The sequence below is a fragment of the Cannabis sativa genome, chromosome 3, assembly GCF_029168945.1.
Source record: "Cannabis sativa cultivar Pink pepper isolate KNU-18-1 chromosome 3, ASM2916894v1, whole genome shotgun sequence".
Classification (NCBI taxonomy): Eukaryota; Viridiplantae; Streptophyta; class Magnoliopsida; order Rosales; family Cannabaceae; genus Cannabis; species Cannabis sativa.
The window spans coordinates 12,212,023-12,234,509 of record NC_083603.1 but is presented as its reverse complement, the minus strand read 5'-3'; the positions used below and the strand labels follow the sequence as shown (position 1 = coordinate 12,234,509).

The window sequence follows — 22,487 nt, the reverse complement described above, 5'->3', positions numbered from 1 at the left end:
GCGAACAACAATTTTAGGTTTAGAAAATTCTAGTACCAAATAAAGAAATAATAATATGAATACATTTAAATAAATAGTTTTCATATAAGATAAATATACAGTTTTTTACTAACTTAAATTGAGAAAAGGCAATATTATAACGATACCAGCTCACACAAGTAACATAATAACACAAGAAAAAAGAGCAAAATTCATTATGACAAGATTGTGAAAATAAATAAATAATTGAAATAAGTACCCTAAAAGAGTAAGCCGAAAGTGATTTTTTCATTTATTTACAGGGGTAATTTGGGTAAAAGATTATTGGTATTTTTTTTTTTTAATTTATTTTAAAACAAGGAGTGAGATTATGGAGTAAGACCAAAACAAATTCTGAAAATAAGAGTTTCTTTTTGTCCTCCATTAATGGAGGGAAGTTTGTAAAAAAGCAACCTTGTTCTATTACTGGCGCCATTTCACTTCAACTTACACTACTATATATTTATATATATATATATATTCATATATCTGGTTTTGTTTGAACTTCAAATGGATGACAAGGAGAGCACGATTTCTGGGTCACCGGAAAACTCAGGGACTGAGTCACCGAACTCTGTACCGGTTCATCATGTGGCGGTAAACGTGGTGGGAACAGAGGGAAATATGGGGTCGATGGGAATAGCAACACCGTCGGCGACGTTACCTCAGACGACTACCGGCGGCGTAGTAGGAACGACGGCGGTGGATGCGGCGGCGGCGCAGGGAGGCGTTGACTCGTTAGGGAAGAAGAAAAGAGGTAGGCCGAGGAAATACGACGCTGATGGGAACTTGAGTTTGGCATATTTGCAGGGTCTTAAGCCAAAGCCAAGGCCACCACCCTCAGAAACGACACCGTTTTCTCTGTCGTCTCCGGTTTCTTCTTCAGAGTTCTCTTGTTCGTCTAAAAAAGGGAAAGTTAGACCTTCTTCTGGGTCTGGTAACTGGCAACTCCTTGCTTCTTTAGGTGAGTTCAAGCACAGTTCTTCTTCTTCTACTACTACTACTACTACTACTACTACTACTTCTACTACAACTCCATCAAATTCAGGTGAACTCGGTGGCGCGTTTGTGTTAAACATTCCTGCTTGTTTACCAAGAAAATGATGAGAAAATTTAGGGCACAGAGGTGGGTCTTCTGTCCTTGTTAACATTCCTTTTTTGGTAATACAAGGGGGGGCCAACTTACCCACCATGAAAAAGAGTGCTTTTTCTTTCTCTTTCTCTTCTTTCAAAACCAGAGCAGAAACCCCATGAAGACCAGCCATAAATAGAGACTAAAGTTTATATATAACAAAAGTTGATCGTTTGTTTGGGCTGAGTTTAGGATCAGAGTTCAAATATTATAGGAGAAATCTTGTTAATGGGATTAATTTTGAAAATCATTTAACATTGTTCTACTATTTACAAAGGCTATAATTTGGGCTCCATTATATATGCAATGTCACAAAATGTGATCTCAAGTTTCATTCTTTTTATATTTAAATAGTTCCAAATCATATATTTCAAACTGTGTCTTTGTTTTCCCCCCCTTAACATTTGAACTCTGATCCATGAAGGTGAATTGTTTGCAAGCACAGCCGGTGGGGACTTCACACCTCATGTGGTCACTGTTAATACTGGAGAGGTAAATGTGTATCTTTTCTCACTCTTATTTTTTATTTTTTTTATTTCTTACAGCTATCTTGGCCGTACAAACAAGATGTTTTGCTCAGATCTTAGAATGTTTTCTGAGTTTGAGTAACAAAGGTCTGAACTTTTTGAACTTATGCAGGATGTTGTAGAAAAAATTCTCTCATTTGTTCAAAAGGGTCCCAGAGGAGTTTGTGTTCTCTCTGCCAATGGAGCTGTTTCCAACGTCACAATTCGTCAACCTGGTTCTTCTGGCGGCATTCTGACATACGAGGCACGATTTCAATCATACTATTCTTCTCAATACACTTTAAATTCTCTTCAAATCTTATTGTTACTTTTTTCTTTTGTTTCTTTCATTATCAAGTCCTTGAAAAAGTAAAAGGCTCGTGAGTTCTTAAGCACATGGTATGCCATTTTAGCTCCACTGAAAGGAGACAAGTATGAGCTAGTTTTCGATTCTAAATAGCATATAGCAAAACCCGGTTCACAAAGTTGTGTTTTTTTCTCTGTCCCACCATTCTGAACATCGAGTCTCTCTTCCCATTTGGAAGAACAGCTTGGTCCACCCAACTACTTCATCAATCTGCAATATTATCCAAATAAGCTGACTGTGAATTCCTTTCTCTCTCTCTCTCTCTCTCTCTCTCTCTCTCTCTCTCTCTCTCTCTCTCTCTCTCTCTCTCTCTCTCTCTCTCTCACACACACACACACACACACACACACACACACACACACACACACACTCTTACTAACCTCTTAGTACTGATATCTTGCTTGGTCTAACTCCCAACAATTATATGACTAGTCTATTCCAGGAGAGGGAAAATAAAATAAAATAAGATATTCGAAACAGTATTATTTTAGTGCTTAAGTTTGTCCTCATTCTTTGCTTCCTCGAAATTGCTAATAAGGACATGTGCCCATTTCATTGACAAATGATTCTTATATTGAGAAAACCATTGTGCAGATTTTTATTTTAGGTGCTTGTGTATCTATTACTAATTATAATGGTGTTGATATTATCTATATATATATATAAATACATTTGTTTAATATGAACTATTTTCAACTTTTGACAGGGCCGCTTTGAGATATTGTCCTTAGCCGGATCGTACACTGTAACTGAATACTCTGCGGGTGCAAGAAATCGGAATGGTGGCTTGAGCGTCTCTTTGGCCGGTCCTGATGGTCGTGTAATTGGTGGTGGCCTTGCTGGTTTACTAACGGCTGCTAGTCCCATTCAGGCAAGGCTTTTCCCTAGTTATGTCTTTGATCAATAATACTTCTTTACATGTATGTGATATTTTACTCTCCTTGGAGGGCCTTGAGTTTGGCACCATGAGAATTGTTCTGATAGAAAGTAAGGACTATATATTCTAGCGTAGTAGCAACACTGGCGTGTGGTGCTGGTAGGTATTGGTTTCAAGGTTTGAATATCCATAGACTCGAAAAACTTGGGGCTATTGTAAGATCTCCAGTTCAAACTGTCGGGGCCAATCAATTGTGAGGCGTCTTCCAATTGATTGGCAGCCTGCAAAAGTTGCTGAACTATATTGTATGTATTTTCTGTATGCATAATTTAGTCAGAATTTATATGGATTCATTGTTAGTTTCTGCATATTCATAATGTTCAATTCACTAATGACGTTTGTGAGTGCAATCCCGGAAACACTTTCAGGGGTTTTGTTTAGAAACATTTTCTTTTTGAAAGTGTACACTTAGATTGAACTGTTTAGTTAATTCTGTAAAAAAATAGATTAGAATTTACTTGACCCAAAATCAGTTTCATAATGGATGATGATAATGATCATATGGGTTCATCTGTTTTGGCAGATTGTAGTTGGAAGTTTCATACCAAATGGCTGCAAAGTGCAGAAAAGGAAGTACCACCATCGAGAACACACAGTGGCTTCTCCTCCTCCAACAGCTCTAGACTCACCAGTTACTGCGGCAACTCCAATTTCACAGGCTAAACCGGACATGGTTGAACCCTTCTTAAACAAACCGCCAACCTTTCCTGTGCAAAGCTATGTAGAAACACAACACAACCCAACAACCATTACTGCCAAAGCGAATCCGAATAATGGCACGGCTACTATTCATTTTGATGGTTGGAATAATGGTTCCTCAGAGTCCAGACCGGACCTTGGTCCATCTCCTGACATCAATGTTTCTGTTCGTGGTGAATAATAGCAGTATCATCACCACCACCACCATCACTACCAACAACAACAGTTTTTCAAGATCACTTTCCAAGGCTGACATGTTTAGTTAACTCTGAGTTTAAACCAATTCATTTGAACTGGCTGTTGTTGTTGATCACATTAACAAAACTTGTTTTAACGGTTTCGAGATTAGATTACATGAAATAAATTTTAGAGCTTTGAGACATCGATATATAATATATTTTTGTCATTGTTGGACTTGGACGTAGTATTATTGCATGTGAAGCTTTTAACAGCAAAACAACCTTGTCGTAGTGACTCTTCTCTTATTTTTCGATTTCTAAATTTTTCTGTCGTGTATGTACTATATACGTTTCAAATAACAACTTTTATTGTGTAAATATAAAATCCATGACATAGCATAAACAGCTTATAAGTTCCAAAACACTAACAGCTCCATGGTGAGTTTTGAATCCAATGGTAAATAAGATTTTATTTTTCATTTGAACTATAGCTTTGTTTAGAGTTTTACACTCCTAGTTTTAGTGTCGAAAAAATCCTCGGAAGTATAGCAAGTATCGAAAAAATGCAGTACATTCCGTTCGTTTAAAATAAAAATAATTTGTTGATGTCTCCTATGGCCACAACCATAGTTGCAATTAGATTTGTCCATATGGGTGGATTGTTGATTGTTAGGAGAGTTGAATCTCCTAGCCATCGATGTTCAGTCGATGAACATAATGTTCAGTCGATGAACATAAGCAACAAAGAAAGAACAGAGAGAAAAGATGAAGAGAAAGATTGAATGTTATTCATTTCTGGGAAGATTCAGTACAATATATACTCATCTACTTCATCAAAGATGAGTAACCATCAAAATAAGAATATGTTGCAATTGAAAAGCTAACCTAACAACCGAAACCAAAACAATTGAGAAACTAACTTAATAGAAAATAACAAAATAAATTGAATTCCCTTAACACTCCCCCGCAAACTGAGCATTGGTAGAATCAACAATGTTGAGTTTGGATCGAAAAGCAGAGAAGTTCTGACTGGAAATAGCCTTGGTAAAATCATTTGCCAACTGATCAACAGCAGGAACATGCTTGACAGCAATCTGGTGGTTCTGAACTTTTTCACAAACAAAGTATAGATCCAACTCTATGTGTTTGGTGCGTGCATGAAGTACAGGGTTAGTAGTGAGCAAAACCGTACTTAGATTGTCACACCAGACTGTTGATGGCTGAGAGAGTTGAATGTGTAGCTCAAAAAACAAAGATTGTAACCAAGCAAGCCAGCAACAACATTGGCTAAACTCTTGTATTCTGCCGCAGTGCTTGATCGAGAGATGGTGTGTTGTTTTTGATTCTTCCAAGCAATGAGATTTTGGCCAAAAAAGATGGCAAAACCAGAAGTAGATCTTCTGTCATCTGTATCAGAGGCCCAATTAGCATCACAAAATGCCTTAACTTCAAAGTGTGAGGGCTTCATGAGATGAAGACCATAGTGAGTAGTGCCAGCCACATATCGAAGTATTCTTTTGACAACAAGCCAATGAGTTTGAAGAGGTTGTTGCATGTACTGACAAACTTTGTTTACACTGTAGGAGAGTTCAAGTCTAGTGATTGTGAGGTATTGTAATGCCCCAACAATTGACCTATACATATGTGGATTGGGAAAAACTTCACTGCCATAAGCAGAGAGTTTTTGTCCATTAACCATTGGTGTCGAGATAGGTTTAGCATCTTGCATATCAGCCTTGACTAGAAGATCTTTGGCATATTTTGCTTGAGAGAGAAAAAGGCCACTGTTTGTTTTGGCAACTTCGATGCCAAAAAAATATTTGAGTTTTCCAAGGTCTTTAAGAGAAAATGTATTATTAAGAGAGATGATAAGAGATGCTACTGACTTGGGGTCACTTCCAGTGACAAGAATGTCATCAACATACACTAGAACAAGTGTAATGGATGATGCAGTATGAAGAATGAACAGTGAATGGTCTGATTTTGATGCAGTGAACCCCAAAGACAACAAACACTGATGTAGCCTCTCAAACCAAGCCCTTGGGGCTTGTTTTAAACCATAGAGAGAGCCTTGTGTAGCTTGCAAACCAAATTAGGTTGAGTGGTGATCTCAAAACCAGGAGGTTGTGTCATGTAGACCTCCTCATGTAACTCTCCATTTAGAAATGCATTGTTGACATCCAATTGTCTAACAATCCATCCTTTTGAAATAGCCAATGTCAGAACAATTCTTATTGTGATTGGCTTCACAACAGGACTAAAAGTCTCAGTATAATCAAATCTAGTTTGTTGGTGAAAATCTTTGGCAACCAACCTTGCTTTGCACCTGTCAACCGAGCCATCAAGATTTTCTTTTATTCTAAGAATCCACTTGCAACATATCAGTTCTTTTCCTTCTGGTAGGGGAACAACAGTGTATGTTTTATTTCTTGCAAGAGCAAGAATTTCTTGGGACATGGCCTTTCTCCATTTTTCAAATTGCATAACAGATTTGAATTTTTGGTATTTTCTCAGTAAGAAAAGTTTTGGGTTTGTGGATACCAGATTTAGCCCTGGTGGTCATTTGGTGTGTGTTGGTTGGAGGGGCAGAATTGGATAAAACTGGTGTGCCAGGAACAACATTAGATGACTCAGGAACAATGGGAAGAGTGGGGTTATTTTGAGGAACAACAACTAGCTCAGGATCAGTGGACACAGAGACATCTGATTGAGAATTGGTGTGAGGAGCAGTAGACACAGGTTGAGGAGTAGACACAGATTGAAAACCAGGTGGGATACTGATTCTTCACTAAGTAGGTAATGCAGGAAGACTGTCATCATTTGAGAAGTGAGGAGGTGATTGCTTAGGGTGATTTTGTTGGAAATTATTTTATCAGGATCTTAGATCTACTCACAAGTATGTTGATTAACACCCTAAATATGAACTTTCTAAAACGATGAAATAAACACATATAAAGTTTAGTAAACCTTACATTGGGTGCAGCGGAATTAAATGACTCCTTCCGTTCAGATATCTAGCCCTTGATTCCTTTCTGTAGCAGAGCATTATCAATATCTGAACCTGGATCTCTTTCTCTGATTCTTTAGTGCTGAAACTCCTTCTTGCTGAATGTCTTTCTTCACGATCTTCCTCACTATGATTGAGGTATCACTTGCTGTGTGTGGGCACTATTCTCACACTAAGAATTTCGAAATTGAAGAGAGAAGGAAGAGAGCAAAGTGGCGGCTAAAGATAGGGAGAGAGAGAGAGGCTCAGTTTTTTCTGAATAAGAAGTGTAATTTTCCTGAAGCCTTCACTATCTATTTATAGCATTCCACTAGGGTTAGGTTTGAATTATTTAGCATTAAAATAATGAAAATATCAGTTTAAATTCCCTACAAAAGTGGCCGGCCATACATAGTGGATTTAGGCCTCACTTTTTGCAATTTTGCAGTTTTATCTTTTCTGCATCTGATTTTCTTAAAAACGCCAATTTTCTAATTCAACCATTTAAATGCCAATTCTAACTATTTAATAACTATAAATAATTATTAAATAATATTGTCATTTATTATATTTATTAATTGAACAATACAAAGTATCATAATTAACAAATATGCCCCTAAAACTCTTTCTTTACAATTTCGCCCTTACTTAGTGAAAAATTCACAAATAGACATAGTCTAAATTGAGAATTATAATTGATTAATCAAAACAAATTATATGAGTCTTACAAGCAATATTATCTCAACTAGTGCGGGGACCATGGGTCTATATAACCAAGCTTCCAATAAGCAGATCAAGAATTTATTACTAAAATTCACTAACTTATTAATTCTTCGTTGAATCCACGCATAGAACTTAGAATTGCACTCTCAGTATATAGAATGCTCTATATGTTCCACCATATAGACACATCATTATTTATCCATTGTTATAATCCTAATTTGATCAATAATCCTCTATGTGAATGATGTACACTGTAAAGGGATTAGATTACCGTTACACCCTACAATGTATTTAATCCTTAAAACACTTAACCCGGTATAAATGATATTTCAGCTTATGTGAAATGAGATCTCCACCATTTATTTTCGTTTGGTCAAGCTCGAAGGAGATCATCCTTTACTTACTATTTGCCAGATAGAAGCTATAGATTCCATGTTTATGATGGCGCTCCCACTCAATTGCACTACCGTGTTCCCAAAATGTACATATCACCCTGACCTAAAAGTAGGCTTAATTAACAAATCAAAGAACACGAATAGCCTCTTGAGATTGAACCTAATCATAACAGGATTAAGATCATTTGATCTAGGATCAACTAGGCGATATTGACTTGAATAGATATTACGGTAAGTTTAATAAATCTAAGTCAAAGTTCAATATCGGTCCCTTCCGATGCATACTCCATGCATCCAACCTGAGCTTTACTTTAAGCAATGCTCTAGAAAGAACATAGCATTTCTCCAAATGCAAGTAAACTCTTGTTGTAGATTATCATATCAGTAAAACCCTGTGTCTGATAAATCTAGGAAACTTTATTCACATAGTCATGTTTACTTTCCAATGTGTTGACAGCACAATAAACAGGATCAAGTATGTGAAAAGAGTTTCAGATGAATTTATACATTATGTACATATAATCATGAAATAAATCATGTGAACCATGCAACATTAAATGTTATTTATGATCTATATTAATAAGTAAATCTGATTATATTGAAATGAGTTTTATTTAGGGCATAAAACCCAACAGATTTATGGTGGGGATTAGGCCAGATGGTGAGTACTCAACTGGTAGTTTAGATGAGTTGAGTTGAGAATTGGCATAAGGAAAAACAAAATCATCAAATATTACATCTCTAGAGATGTAAATTCTGCCAGTTGGGTCAAGGCACTTAAAACCTTTGTGATTAATGCTATATCCAATGAAAGTGTAAGGTGAAGACCTAAATTGGAGCCTGTGTTTGTTGTATGGCCTTATGTTAGGGAATCATTGACATTCAAAGGTTTTAAAAGTGTTGCAATCAGGTTTAATATTGAATAAAACTTCAATTGGTGACTGGTTATTTAGGACAGATGTTGGTAGCCTATTGTGAATATACACAGCTATTCTAAAGCCTTCATCCCAAAATTTTAAGGGCATAGAAGCATGTGCTAAGAGAGTGAGGCCATTTTTTACTATGTGCCTTTGTTTCCTTTTAGCCAATCCATTTCGTTCATGGGTTGTGGAACAAGGGTGCCTGTGAACAATGCCAGATTGAGTGAGGTAGGGTGTGAATGATCTGTATTCACCACCCCAGTCACTTTGTAAAACCTTAACGTTTTTGCCTAGTTGAAGCTCAGCTTCAACTTTGAAAAATTGGAAGGTTTTTAGGGCATCTTACTTGTTTTTAAGGAGATAGATCCAAGTGAATCTAGTGTAGGCATCTAGAAAATGAATGTAGTACTTATAACCATTGGTGGAGGTTATGTGAGATGGTCCCCATAAATTAGTAACAACAAGTTGTAGGGGTTCATTATACACTGTTTCTGTAATGACAGCTCTAGTAATGTGGATTAGTAAAGGCAATTAGCACTAATGTTTATTATTTTATTATTATTTGTGAATTTATTTAATTCTGAACCCCAATATTTAGAAATAAATATTAGAGTTATAATTTCTCAATTCCGAAGATTTTATTAAACTCTAGGGGTATTATTTAGCTTATATGTGTAATATGCTATTTTTGTAATTTTTGCTCGGCGACAACGGAAAATGCGATGGATGGCTAGATTGATCACATTGGTAAGTTTAGAATCTTATTTCATAGTGGGAAATATTTTGGAGGAAATAAATTAGCGGGATTGAGCGGGGTTATGAAATTGACCATTTTAACCCTAGTTTTAGAAATACCCTAAGTTTGAGTCAAAGGGCAATTTGGACTTTTTATTTAAATCATGGATAGGTGGCTTTTTGGTTGGTTGACACCTAGCAAAGCTATTTTCAGCAAGGAAAAAGGATTTTTCCTAACTTTATTTCAATTAGAGAAAAATAGAAAAAACATAGAAAACTATCTCAAACCTTTCCTCTCTCTTTCTTGCATTCGGCTGGGGCAAATCAAAGGCAAAACCAGATTTCTTCCTTTCATTTCCTTGGATTTTTAGCAAGGATTTAAGCTATTGGAAGTGAGGTAAAGCCCTAGACTATTGGTTATTTATTTTCAAGCTTTTAAGTTAGGTTGAAATGGTGTTTTGGTTTGATAGGGGCTGTTAGGTTTGTTTATGCTTAGGGTTCGAATTTTATAGGTTATTTGAGTTAATTTAAGTTCCTAGCAGCTGATATTGTTGATTGGGTTGAGCTTTGAATTCAAAGCTTTGGTCTTTAATGGCAAGTTGAGTATTAATGGATTGTTATGTGAAATTCTGGTTAGAAATGGTTATTTATGCATTGTATAGGTACCCTGGAGAGTTTGGTTAAGTTTGGTTGAGTTTTGAGTTAAAGGGGAGATTTTTCGGGTTCCCAGCACAGAACCAGAATTCCAGTTCTTGGGGACCTGTACCAACCGGTCGACCGGTTGGTGACCCAGAACTGGATTTCCGGTTGGGAACCGGTCTGCCTGTTGGGGGAATTTTCAGAACCCTAGTTTTGCCCAATTTTGAGATATTTAGGGTATTGCCATGTGGTTTATCGATAGAGAAACTTTTAGTTTCAAGTTTAAATCCCAAAAAGTGATTTAGTGAGTCACTCATCTGTGTTGCAATTATTGTGATTAGGGCATCCATCTAGCACGAGATTTCCGTTCAGATCGGCCAGCACACTTGAATTCGGAAAACAGGTAAGAACTGTGTATAATGTGTGATGTGATTATTTATGTGTATGTATATGTATGATATATATATACATGCTGTTTGTATCATTGTATATGTTCGGGTGATATCATAGCGACACAATCATTGTGCCGGTTCAGCAGTACAGGCATCGTACTGGTTAAGAGTGATATCCTCCCCCGGAAGTATGAATTGGTACTATCATAGCGACACAACCATCGTGTGGGTTCAGCAGTACAGGCATCGTACTGGTTAAGAGTGATATCATGGCCAATTATACTTTTGGGTGTTGTTGACGCTATCATAGTGGCACGAACATAGTGCCGGTCCTGCAGCTCGATTATAAAGCTGGTAGGAGTGATATCATGGTCAATAGCACAAGTAGGTTGAACGTTCATACTCATCTGATAAGCTCTGTAAATAGGTGTATGGGCGCCTATTTACAGGTCGGAAATTATATGATATGTTATATGCATTTCTTACTGAGTCTGTCGACTCACAGTTCTGCTTCCATGTGTAGGTAAAGGAAAGGCTAAGACTAAACAGGAGTGAACCCGAGCTCAGATGGGATTGTACATGTCAAGCAGCGCGACCTGGAGTGTTCGGTCTCGGGACATCTGGGAGTTGTATTTTGAAAGTCGCTGTGCGACCTATAAATTTGTGTATTTTGGGATGTATAGTTTAAAAAGTAAATTTTACAAAGTTTGAAAACGGGATCCCGGAATTTGTAAATATTATATTATATTACAAAGTTTAGTATTTAAAGCAAAAGTTTTAATTTGACACGTTTTTCGAGAAATTTCTTTGATTAGCAAAGATTGCACAATAATTGAAAAAGTACTGTAGCGTGCCTTAGCATTAGGGCGTTACAGTTTCAGATGCTTTAGGGAAAGGAAACTTATGAATTTTTCCTAGACAACAAGCATTACAGGGAGAAAAAGGAATTTTATTACTAACATTGATGTTACAAGAGTTATGACCAGTTTTGATAATTTTCTCACTAGGGTGGCCTAGCCTGTTGTGCCACATTTGAAACAGATGTTTATTGGTATGACTACATTCTATGTTGGCAGTAATGGAAACATTGGCTTGGACAGGATCTGACTTGGTTTTGGCTTCACTTTCTGAACTGGAATTTTCACTAGACAACAAAGGGGAAGGTTGAAGCTGAACCAGGGACTCATCAAAAGAATACATGCCATTCTTGTGAGCACCAGTCAGGAGAATTTTGTGTGTCACCTGGTCCATGACATGACAGAAATCAAGGTAAAACTCAAAGTATACATTGTTATCTCTACCAAATTTAGACACACTGAGAAGGTTTTTTGTGATTTTTGGAACATGAAGAAGATTGTTTAACACAAGAATCAAATTAGAATTGGACAAAAAACAAGAATGACCAGTGTGTTTAATGGAAAAACCTGTTCCATCTCCAACATAAAGATTGTCAGGGCCATGGTAGTTGGATCGACTCATTTGGTTCTGAACATTAGGTGTATAGTGATTTGTTGCACCAAAGTCGGGGTACCAATTTGTGTCTTGTGAAACTGTGTTCTGAGAAAGATTGGCTTGAGGTTGGTTTTGTTGTGTGGAGTTGGATCCCACACCTGTAAAGCATTTGTCAAACCTATAGTAGCAGTCAAGGACAATGTGGCCAAGACGATGACACAGCTGACATTGGATTCTTGATGGTGGAGCAGGAAATCTTCCCCCTCTTCCAGTGAAAGGAGCACCACGACTGTTCTGATTTGGTTGATGTGATTGAGTTCCAGCATCACGAGTATTGTTTCCAGTGTAACCTCCTCTGGAATTGTTGAAGTCGTTGCGATTTGGCATGGGATATCGCATGTTGTGATTGAACTGAGCAATGTTAGCTTCAAAGTTCAGATCTTGATCAAAGGCATGATCTATTTCAGTCTTGACAAGATTCACACTGATCTCATGTTCTTGATTAGTTTTCTCAATTCTAGACTCTGATGCTAGCAACAATGCTTCAATTTCAGCTACAGTGTAGCCTTCAATTCTTGTATTGGTAAAAATTATGAACGTGTCATATTTAGTGGGAAGACCTTTGAAAATTGCAGAAATGTGATCACGATCATTGAGAGTTTCTCCAACACTTGCTAGCAGATCAACCATTTGCTTTACTTTCAGTAAGTACTCATTCAAGGTCATAGATTCTTTACGAAGATTCTGAAGTCTGGTGCGGAATTCCAGAATTTTTAATGAAACACGAAGAGTAAAATACTTTTCGAGAGCTCTAGATTTTCCTAGCAGTGTTGCATCCCACCATTCTGGTTAGTAAACTTTCTGTCATGGAGGACAAAAGCCATGACACGAGGAGTTGATCTTGAACATCCCATTCGATAAACGCAGGATTGAACACACCATTAGTTTGATCAGTGTCGTTGAGAAATTGAGGAGGAGGAGCTGCATTTTGAAAGAATTTCAGCAACCGATTGCCACGAATAGCAGCCAAAACCTGTTGTTTTCATAGAAGAAAGTTGTGATCATTAAGTTTGATAGAAATCGAACGATTAAAATAAACTGGTGAGTTCTCATCTTAATCTCTGTTTCGACTTCCATTCTAAGTATTGATCTGATTTCCACCATTGTTGATCGTCGTTCCTCCATTAGTAGCTGTACCAGGACCTGAGCTAGCCACATTTGCCATGAGAGGTGGCCACTGCTCTGATACCATGTTAGGAGAGTTGAATCTCCTAGCCATTGATGTTCAGTCGATGAACATAAGCAACAAAGAAAGAACAGAGAGAAATAGAGAGAAAAGATGAAGAGAAAGATTGAAAAGCTAACCTAACAACCTACCATGTTAGGGAAGATTCAGTACAATATATACTCATCAAAATAAGAATCTGTTACAACTGAAAAGCTAACCTAACAACCGAAGCCAAAACAGTTGAGAAACTAACTTAACAGAAAATAGCAGAATAAATTGAATTCCTTTAACATTGATAACTATGTACATCATTGTAAACACTTATCTATTAAATTGCTATGTTGTAATTTTTCTTTTAGTTTTACATATTGTAATTTCACGGCCTATAACGTGACTATGTGAGCGTTTGTAAATAATTTAACTGGTATGGTGGAGCTATCCTCTATACCCGACAATAATTTTTGTAACGACCATGATGTCTAATTTTATTTTCATTTATAAATGCTTTTTTCAAAAAAAAAAAAAAGGTCTAGCACATGTATAAAATAGTTAAATTTACACTCAATATGAGTTTTTTTTTTTTCACTTAAATACAAGAGCTTTAAACTTAACCATTTTTTATGGTATTTTTTTTTTTTGTTTTTGAACTATTTTATGGTATTTTCTATGTATATGTAAATGTAATTTTTGAAAGTTGAAACTTATATTTAATCTTTAGATTAATCAATTTTAAAAAATAAAAAATTTCATTTCTTCTCCTCTGTCAAACCCTACCTCCACCACCCCTCAACAGCTCCACCTATCCACCTTCCTTCACCAACTCCACAATCTGCAAACGACGACTGACGATCCACCCGTCTGGCAATGATCGGTCAGAGCGAAACTTACCAAAAATCTTTTATCAAGAAACTAGTTTCTTCATCAAGAAATTAGTTTTTTTTAATTTTTTTCATCAAGAAACTGATGTCTTCATTATGAAACTAGTTTTTTCATCAGAAAACTGATTTTGATTTTATACAAGTAAAATTTATGTATATATATATATATATGAATTTTTAAGTCATTTTTTTAATGTCATATTTTATGCAATTATGTTTGCATGCTATATATATATATATCAAAATCTTCTTTTTTTTTTTCTCTCCATATTTTTGTAAATACCCTTATAAAATATGAATCATGTTGTGCCATGTCCATATTTTGAGAGTAAGGCCTAGCCCGACCCATGTCCTAGATTTTTCCGTGCCATACTATACGTGCCCAAATATGACTTGGTTATGAGCGAATATAAGAATTTGAATGCGAGCTAAAATACCTTATTTCTTTTTGGATTACTTCATAAATATATAAAAATGTCAAAATTTTTACATTTTATATGAATCTATATATATATTTTAAAATTTTATGGAATTTTTTACCGTAAAAAAGGTCCATTTTTAGGTATATTGTGTAAATTTTTCAATTTTTATTTTTCATACAATTACAATTTTTCCTTATTTTTTAGGAGTATGGTGAAATGGGGGTGATCAACGAGGTGGTTGGCCAGGATGGGTTGGAATTTCTCTAGTTTCGGTTGGCTGATCAAATGAAGAAGACGAAGAGCTAGGGATGGTTATAAACCCCTTATGGTGTCGGTTATTTAGAAATAATCGACGACATAGGGGCACACTCTATGGCGTCGGTTATTTCCAAAAAATTGATGCCATATGTTGGAATATATTTTATCAGGATCTAGATTTATTGACAGTATATTTATTAACGCCCTAAATATAAATTCTTTAAAACAATGTAAATAAACACGTATAAAGTTCAAGTAACCTTACATTGATTGCAGCGGAATGATATGTCTCCTTCCACTCAGATCTCTAACCCTTGTTTCTTTTTGTCGCAGAGTATTATCAAGATCTGAGCTCAATTCTCCTTTAAGTGTAGGATTCTTCACAGTCTTATACACTATGATTGAGTACTTGACTTGCAATGGGTGGTCATGTACACTTTCACTATTGGTTCGAACTTTATGAAGAGGAGAGAGATGATTTCAAAATAGGATAAGGAATGGATGTTGGACTATATTTTTACCAAGATCTAGATTTACTAACAAGTATGTTTATTAACATCCTAAATATAAATTTCTAAAACAATGAAATTTAAATACATATAAAGTTTAAGTAACCTTACATTGATTGTAGCGGAATATAATGACTCATCCCACTCAGATCTCTAACCCTTTCTCCTTTCTGTAGCAGAGTATTATCAAGATATGAACTCGATTTTCCTTCAGGTGTTTGGATTCTTCACAGTCTTACACACTAAGATTGAGTACTAGACTTGCTATGGGTGGGCATGCACTCACTCAATAATGGCTCAAAAATTTATGAAGAACACTATATGAGATTTCAAAACTAGAAGAAGAAAAAGGAAGAAGGAAGTCTCAAAACTAGGTGTCTGACAGAATGTAAACTAGGTTATATTAGGTTATTGGATAATGAGACCATCTTATTCTTTTTATACTATTTCACTTAGGGTTAAGACTGATTTATATAAAATAAAAATATGATAAAATAATAGCCAAAAATAGGACTTAGTGGCTCGCCACATAGATGGGCCCCACTAATTATATTTTTGCCATTTTTCAACTATTTTTCTGTTATTTCACAAATGCCATATTTTTTAATTTTAATACTATAAATGTCAAAACTATTTGTTTAATAATTATAATTAATTATCAAATAAAATTATTTATATTATTTATTAATTAGACTCTAGAAAGTCTCTTAATTAACAAATAAACCTTAAAATCTCTTTTCTTCACAATTAAGCCATAACTTAATAAAAATTCATAAATAAGACATAGACTAATTTTAAAATTATAGTTGATTAATTAAAATCAATTAACTGAGTCTTACAAGAAGTATTGTCTCAACTAGTGTGGGGACCATGGGCTTATAAAATAAAGCTTCCAATAAGTGGCTCTAGAATTTACCAAGTAAATTCTCTAACTTATTAGTTCTTCCTTGCACCACTATAGATTTAGAATTGTACTCTTAACTATATAAAGCGCTCTATATGTTCCACGATATAGATATGCTATATAATTATCCATTGTTATAATCCTAATAATCAATGATCCTCTATAGATGATCTACATTGAGTATGGATGAATTTACCGTTACACCGTTCCATGTATTTTATCCTTAAAACACTTAGCTACCTATAAATGATATTTTAGTAAACTAATATAATTACTGAAATGTGTACTCAACCATTTATCTCTATTAAGTCAAGCTCGAAGGAAATCATGAGTTCACTTCTATGTCCAGATAGAAGCTATTTTGTATCTATGATTAACGCTCACACTCAATTGAACTACCATGCTTGTAATCTATATGTCACGAGAAGATCCATTGATGGACTTTAATGAACAGATTGAAGAGCATAAATAATACAACTGAACTAGAATCTAACCATCATAGGATTGAGATCATTTGATCTAAGATTAATTAGGTGATATTGAATCAGATAGATATTACAGTAAGTTTATTATATCTTATCGAAGTTAATTATCGGTCCCTTTCGATGCATACTCCATACATCCAACCCATGCTTACTTTAACCAATGCCCTGGAAAGGACAGAACACTTATCCAAGGTGCAAGTAAACTACATTGTAGATTATCCTATCAGTTAAACCCTGTGTACTAATAAATTATAAGAATACATTTAATCACACAATCTTGATTACTTTTTACTGAATTGACAGCACAATAAACAAGAATATCAATGTGAAAAGGATTTGGATGAATTTATAAATCAAATAAATGATCACATGATCCAAATAACACATTTGTTGACCGAGATTTTCGGCAACTAATAAAATATTATAAAATTATGGAGCTGTAAGAAAGTGAGAGAAAGATTTTTACGTGGTTGGGGCGTTAATGAGCCTTAGTCCACGAGTCTTTGTTATTTATGGATGTATTTAATACAGAGATTATACTTGGGAGAATTTCACCCTTATAAATACAGAGAATGTTCTTGGTGAGTATTTACTCTACTTGCTCATATGCAGCCCAAGATTCTCGATCCCATTTAATGAGCTTTGAGGGGGTATTTATAGTGTTTTTGGTGGGGTAATCCCTAGAATTGTCCTTACAAGTGTATCTGTAAGTATCCATAAAGTTGGGTATTCCCAATGAATATACCATGGGTAATGCATGGTCAAATCCCTAGGTGCTGTAGAGTTTTTATGTGGAATGTCCTTATTGCCTTCTGATTGACGTGACTCTTCACAGTGTAGCCGTCGCTAGACTAAAATGATCATTACTGTGGCGCTGCTGGTTGGAGGTTGTGCCGTCAGACTTTATTGCGTGTAGCAGTCCCAACACGCTTCCTCCCATGCGGCATTTAATGCAACTTGATTGCTCAGGAGAAACCTGACACCTCGCGGAGATGCCTTAGCGTTATGTGAGCTTCCGGGAGCATATTGAGTTTCATGTGCCTTCTCCGGGACCTACGTCCGGGGCGTTACCTTATGGCCTAAATACTTAGCAAATATTGTGAATTGCTTAATCCACGTGTCCCTGTCTGATTGGTCCACATATATTGGGCAAAATTAGGGGCAACATTACCCCCCAAGTCTTGTTTATTTGGAAAATGAAACAAGGCTAGCTCAAGTGCCTCCGGTTGACTCCTCGGTTTCCTGGCACGAGCTTTGAGCGCGTGAGGGTGTATTTAATGATGGCATTTAATGCAGCGATTCACTTTTTGCAGAGGTCGATTCGTTTCACGCCCATTGATTGATACGGCGCATTAATGGTGTCAGACGGATACTCAAGCGTTTCCACCGCCTTTATTGTAAATCAATCTGGTTCGTTGATCTTTGGGTATTCGAATCGTGCGCTTCTCTCACCGTTCGATTGGTAGGTGATGACGCCTATTCCTCATGCATTTTTGCCTATAAAAGCCACCATCTTTTCTTCATTTCGGTTACTTCCCATTTCTTGCCAACTTTGCTCGAATTTCCTAGAGAGAAAATTCTCAGATCTAGAACAAGGCCTTCAAACACTTTGCGATTTTCCCAGTTCTTCTTTGCTCGTTGCTACCAGTCCTTCTCGTCTTCACTCGACTTGCATCAGGACCCCCAGTTCAACACTTCATCGTAATTTTTTTGCATCCTTTGCTCTATTACTGAATGGCATGCTATTACTTATTCTGTTTGTTCTTTTCTGGGTTTGCATTCGAAATTTCTGGGCATGCAAGTGTTTAAATCCTTCATGTAGTCTGTTTGAATTTATCGCTCTAGTGGTAGGGTTGCCATTGTCACGCCTCTGTTGTTATTGTGCATTTTCTTTGTAGAAAGCCATACGTTCTTCGTTTAAGGGTTCCTTAGGGCATAGAACAGACTCTTTTCTTTCTGTTTTCTTTATCGCGCAAAGCCGTCTTCTGTGAATTTACTGCACCCGACACTTGTCCAGGGAATCCTTCTAGGGTTTCCTGTGTGACACGTGTCCGGAGGGGGCCTCTTTCCATCGATTAGGGGACCCCCATTCCCTTTTTCTTGATTTAGGGTTTGGTACGGGGCCTAACTGCTGGAATTTTATTCTTTTTTTTTTTTTTACAGAATAGAAAAATGTCTGCTTCTGGCTCAAAGTCCTCCAAGAAAAGTGGTAAGCGCATGGCTACCCTTGAAGAGGTCTCCCTGGGACCCGTTGCCCAGGAGGGGTATAAGTCCCGGGCGACCGGATGGGAAGCGGCCGAGCTTTATTCCACCTTGACCTGTCCCCACCAACTGGAGAATATTGTAGAGGTTGCTGGAATCAAGCCTTCCACCTCAGGGACCTACCATCGGCCACCTCGCGACGCGGAGACGCCCAACCACAACTACGGCGGCTTCGGAGCCTGGAGCCAAACGCACCTGATGGCCGGTGCCATGCTTCCTCTTCAGGATTACTTTGTTAATTTTCTAGTTTTTGTCGGCCTTGCGCCATACCAACTCATTCCCCTAGCTTACCGCCTGCTTTCAGGCTTATTTATTTTTTATGCCGCCCGAGGATGGGGATCTCCCCGCCCGGCGGAAATTTTGTATTTTTATGAACTTGTTTCCGTCCCCAAGAAGGGGGACAAACTTAAGGACGGTTTTTATGGGTTCCGGGCCCACCCTGCTAACGAAGGGGTGGTCCCGTATAATAGGCAAACTCACGTTAAGGAGTATCGCCATCGCTTTTTCTTTTCCTCCGGATTTAGGGCAATGGACCATCCGGAGCTCCTCACTGAGTGGGTGAGGATCCCTCCATATGAACGGACTGCCCCTACCCAGGCCTTTCTTCGGAGAGCCCAGGCCTTTGCCTCTTACGACCGGGCCGATCTTGACGTCGGGGGTCTGGTCACTACGGAGAACTGCAGGAAGGCCAAACTTATCCTTCCGCATCAATCCGTGGAGGACTCTAACCTCTCCCGGGTCATCTGTCCCAATGTGAGGGCGCCGGTCGCGGAGAAGACCTTCCGGGACGAGATCATCGCCACGGCAGAGAAGAAATACCAGGAGTATCTCTACCGGAAGGCCCAGGAGAAGGCGTACTCTAAGGCCCAGGCGGCTTCCGGGAGGGCGCTCCGTGTGGGGAGCCCGGTGGAGAGAAGAAGTCAGGCGATTGCCGGGAAGCCCCTTCACATTGGGGATTCATCGGAGAGAAGGGCTCCCAGGCCACAGCCTTCGGTTCCAGAGCCAAACACTGGGGCTCCTGGTGCCAGCACTTCCGGCGCCGGCGGTAAGTCTCCTTTGGTAATTCATTATGTTCCTTCTGTTGGCAAATATGCCAGTCGTAGGCCCATAGGGTTCGACGAGCGTCTGTATAGGTTTAGGATGCCCTCGACCCAGTGGGGGGATCGTTTGAAGGAATTTTATTTTTCAAACTTAGGAGATTTCCTAGGTCGGTCCCGGATGGGTTCTGGTCCTCCGGAGCCCGTTCCCTTAGGTCCTTCAGCTTACATTACATCCAGCTGGTTCCGGCCTTCGGACAGCTATCTCGGAGATGATGCTGCCAGCATAAAAGTTCGGAACTTTGCTAGGGCCGAATTAGGAAGTCCGGGTAGGACTAGCTTATTTGCCATACCTTGTGTTGGTGGTTTCCCACGGATGTTCTAACACTTGCTTTCTTTTATTGTAGCAGGTATCTCCATGGACGCCATCTTGGATCAGGTTGCTGGGGTTCACACTCCTGAGGCTCCTCCTGCCTTTACTTCTTCCCCAATGGCCCCCACTCTAAAGATTTCTTCCAGCGCTCCTCCCGACACTATTGATTTAGTGGATGACGAGGAAGTTGAAGAAGGTGAAGAAGAGTAAGAAATTGCTCTGATTCGCAAGCGTAAGGGCAAAATGATTGCCCAGGAAGAGCCCAAGCGGCCTCGGAGAGCTGACACTCCGGCCTACAGCCTTGATGGTGGGGTCTCTCCCATGGAAGAGCATCCTACTCCTCCCAACATTGTGCTGACTCCGGTTCCTGGAGACGAGGCGAGGCAAGAGCTCCGGATAGCCAAGCATAACTATGCCATGGATGAATACTCCCGGGGGTTTGTCGAGGTGGAAGCCCTTAGGAGGGTTCTGCGGGTTGAGGTGCAAGAAACCATCAACAACCTGGAGTACCAGGATCCGTGGGACCTAAACTTGGACCCCCTATCGGACTGGTTCCGTCGCTTCCTTGGGCCCACCTTGGCTCCCTTCTCCGCGGAGATGACTGGCGAGTTTTCTTCTCAACTTACCCGGTGCGCGCCTAAGCGGTTCGCAACTTGTGCCTCCCTGAACTCTATCTTCCAGGTCCAGGATCTCAGCCACTCCCTCACTGTGGTAAGTGCTTTGTAATTTTGCTTTTCCCTTTATTTTTCTTTTTTTGGGGATTCTTTCTTACACTTGAATTGTTGTTCAGCTTGCTGCTGAGGCTGGCCGCCTTTCCAAGAACATAATTAACCACGGCTTCGTTCTGTCTGATTTTGGGGACATGAACGACGTCAGGAAGGTCCTTCAGGATCTCACTGCGGAGAGGCAGCTTTACCAGGAGGCTGCTGAGCGCCGGGAGGCTGCTGCCAAGGCCAATGAGCAGGAGGCCAAGCGGAGGGAAGCCCAGGCGGAGGCCATGATCCGGGATGAGGCCCAGCGGAGGGACAGGCTGGAGGCCAAGCATCAAGAGGAGCTGAGTGCGGAAAGTGAGGCCGCTGCAAAGGCCAAGCGGGAGCTCCGGGAGGCCAGGGAAGCCTTGGACGAGATGGTTGCCAAGGTGAGATCCTTAGAGGAAACTCACCAAGCAAACTTAGAGTCCAGGGCTGCTCTAGCCGCGAAGCTGAAGGAGCTCAGGGACTTCAAGGAACAAGCCTCTAAGAAGGCAAAAAGAGCCGAGATTCTCTCTCCCGTTTCCTGCGGCCGGTGCCCTAAGCGCTTCGACGATGGAGTCTTCATGGCTTGGTCTACCAACGACCAAAATATCAAGCTTACCTTCTACCCCAAACCTGAAGAAATGATTGCCAAATTTCGGGAGAAGAAGAAGAAGCTTGATGCCATGGTAGAGGCGCGTATCGGACCTCGCCTTCCTCCGCGTATTGACTGAGCTGCTTGAGATTAACCCAGTACAACCAGGATTCCACCCACTTTATTTATTATTTTTTTTCTTTTTATATATAGTTGCTGCTACCTTGGGACAATATATTTAGGTAGCTGTTTTTTATTTGAAGGGGAGACAATTTTTTAAGGCCTGTCCCCGGGCCACTTGTATATATTTGACCTGCCCTGTGGGCTAGGATATTTATATGTGATCTCTTTTGCCACATATTTCTCTTTTTTTTGACCTGTCCTTTGGATCAGGATTTTTACACTTATGCTTTTTATTTTTGTGCATACTTTTTGACCTGCCCTTTGGGTCAGGATATTTTACTTAGTTTGTTTTCTGTCTGTCCGTGCGGTATACCCTAGTACCCCCCTGAGTGGCATAGAAACTTTTGTTTTTAAGGCACTCAGTTTTATTCAACATGTAGAGGAGGTATACATTTGGACGGTACAAACTCTTTTAACAAAGTCTAAGTTATATTTTTTTTGCTACTGGTAATATTTTCTGAGGTGATCGGCATTCCAGGCTCTTGGCACAATGGTTCCATCCATTCTTTTTAGCTTGTAAGTGTCGGAGCCGATTTCGTCCT

General features: G+C 38.7%; 2 protein-coding genes across 2 annotated transcripts; one reads left to right on the top strand and one right to left on the bottom strand.

Moving 5' to 3' along the window:
- The first annotated feature begins 354 nt into the window (after positions 1–354).
- On the top strand, positions 355–4,045 carry LOC115711379 (AT-hook motif nuclear-localized protein 7). Its single transcript, XM_030639712.2, has 5 exons — positions 355–982; positions 1,575–1,642; positions 1,790–1,921; positions 2,730–2,894; positions 3,484–4,045. The coding sequence occupies exons 1-5, from the start codon at positions 529–531 to the stop codon at positions 3,838–3,840; spliced, it is 1,176 nt and encodes a 391-aa protein (XP_030495572.2). The 5' UTR covers positions 355–528; the 3' UTR covers positions 3,841–4,045.
- A 746-nt stretch (positions 4,046–4,791) lies between these two features.
- Positions 4,792–6,295, bottom strand: LOC133035922 (uncharacterized mitochondrial protein AtMg00810-like). Its single transcript, XM_061112365.1, has 3 exons — positions 5,956–6,295; positions 5,043–5,764; positions 4,792–4,941 (listed from the first exon to the last, which is right to left on the bottom strand). The coding sequence occupies exons 1-3, from the start codon at positions 6,293–6,295 to the stop codon at positions 4,792–4,794; spliced, it is 1,212 nt and encodes a 403-aa protein (XP_060968348.1).
- Positions 6,296–22,487: the final 16,192 nt, after the last annotated feature.

Bases quoted from the DNA above. Each gene is read 5' to 3' on its own strand.
- LOC133035922 (XM_061112365.1), bottom strand. From the start codon at position 6,295: ATGTCCCAAGAAATTCTTGCTCTTGCAAGAAATAAAACATACACTGTT. The intron at 5,765-5,955 runs GTTTTGAGATCA...CACTTGTTCTAG, and splicing joins CTACATGACACAACCTCCTG to TGTATGTTGATGACATTCTT. The intron at 4,942-5,042 runs GTGACAATCTAA...GAAAAAGTTCAG, and splicing joins TCAGCCATCAACAGTCTGGT to AACCACCAGATTGCTGTCAA.
- LOC115711379 (XM_030639712.2), top strand. From the start codon at position 529: ATGGATGACAAGGAGAGCACGATTTCTGGGTCACCGGAAAACTCAGGG. The intron at 1,643-1,789 runs GTAAATGTGTAT...GAACTTATGCAG, and splicing joins TCACTGTTAATACTGGAGAG to GATGTTGTAGAAAAAATTCT. The intron at 2,895-3,483 runs GCAAGGCTTTTC...CTGTTTTGGCAG, and splicing joins CGGCTGCTAGTCCCATTCAG to ATTGTAGTTGGAAGTTTCAT.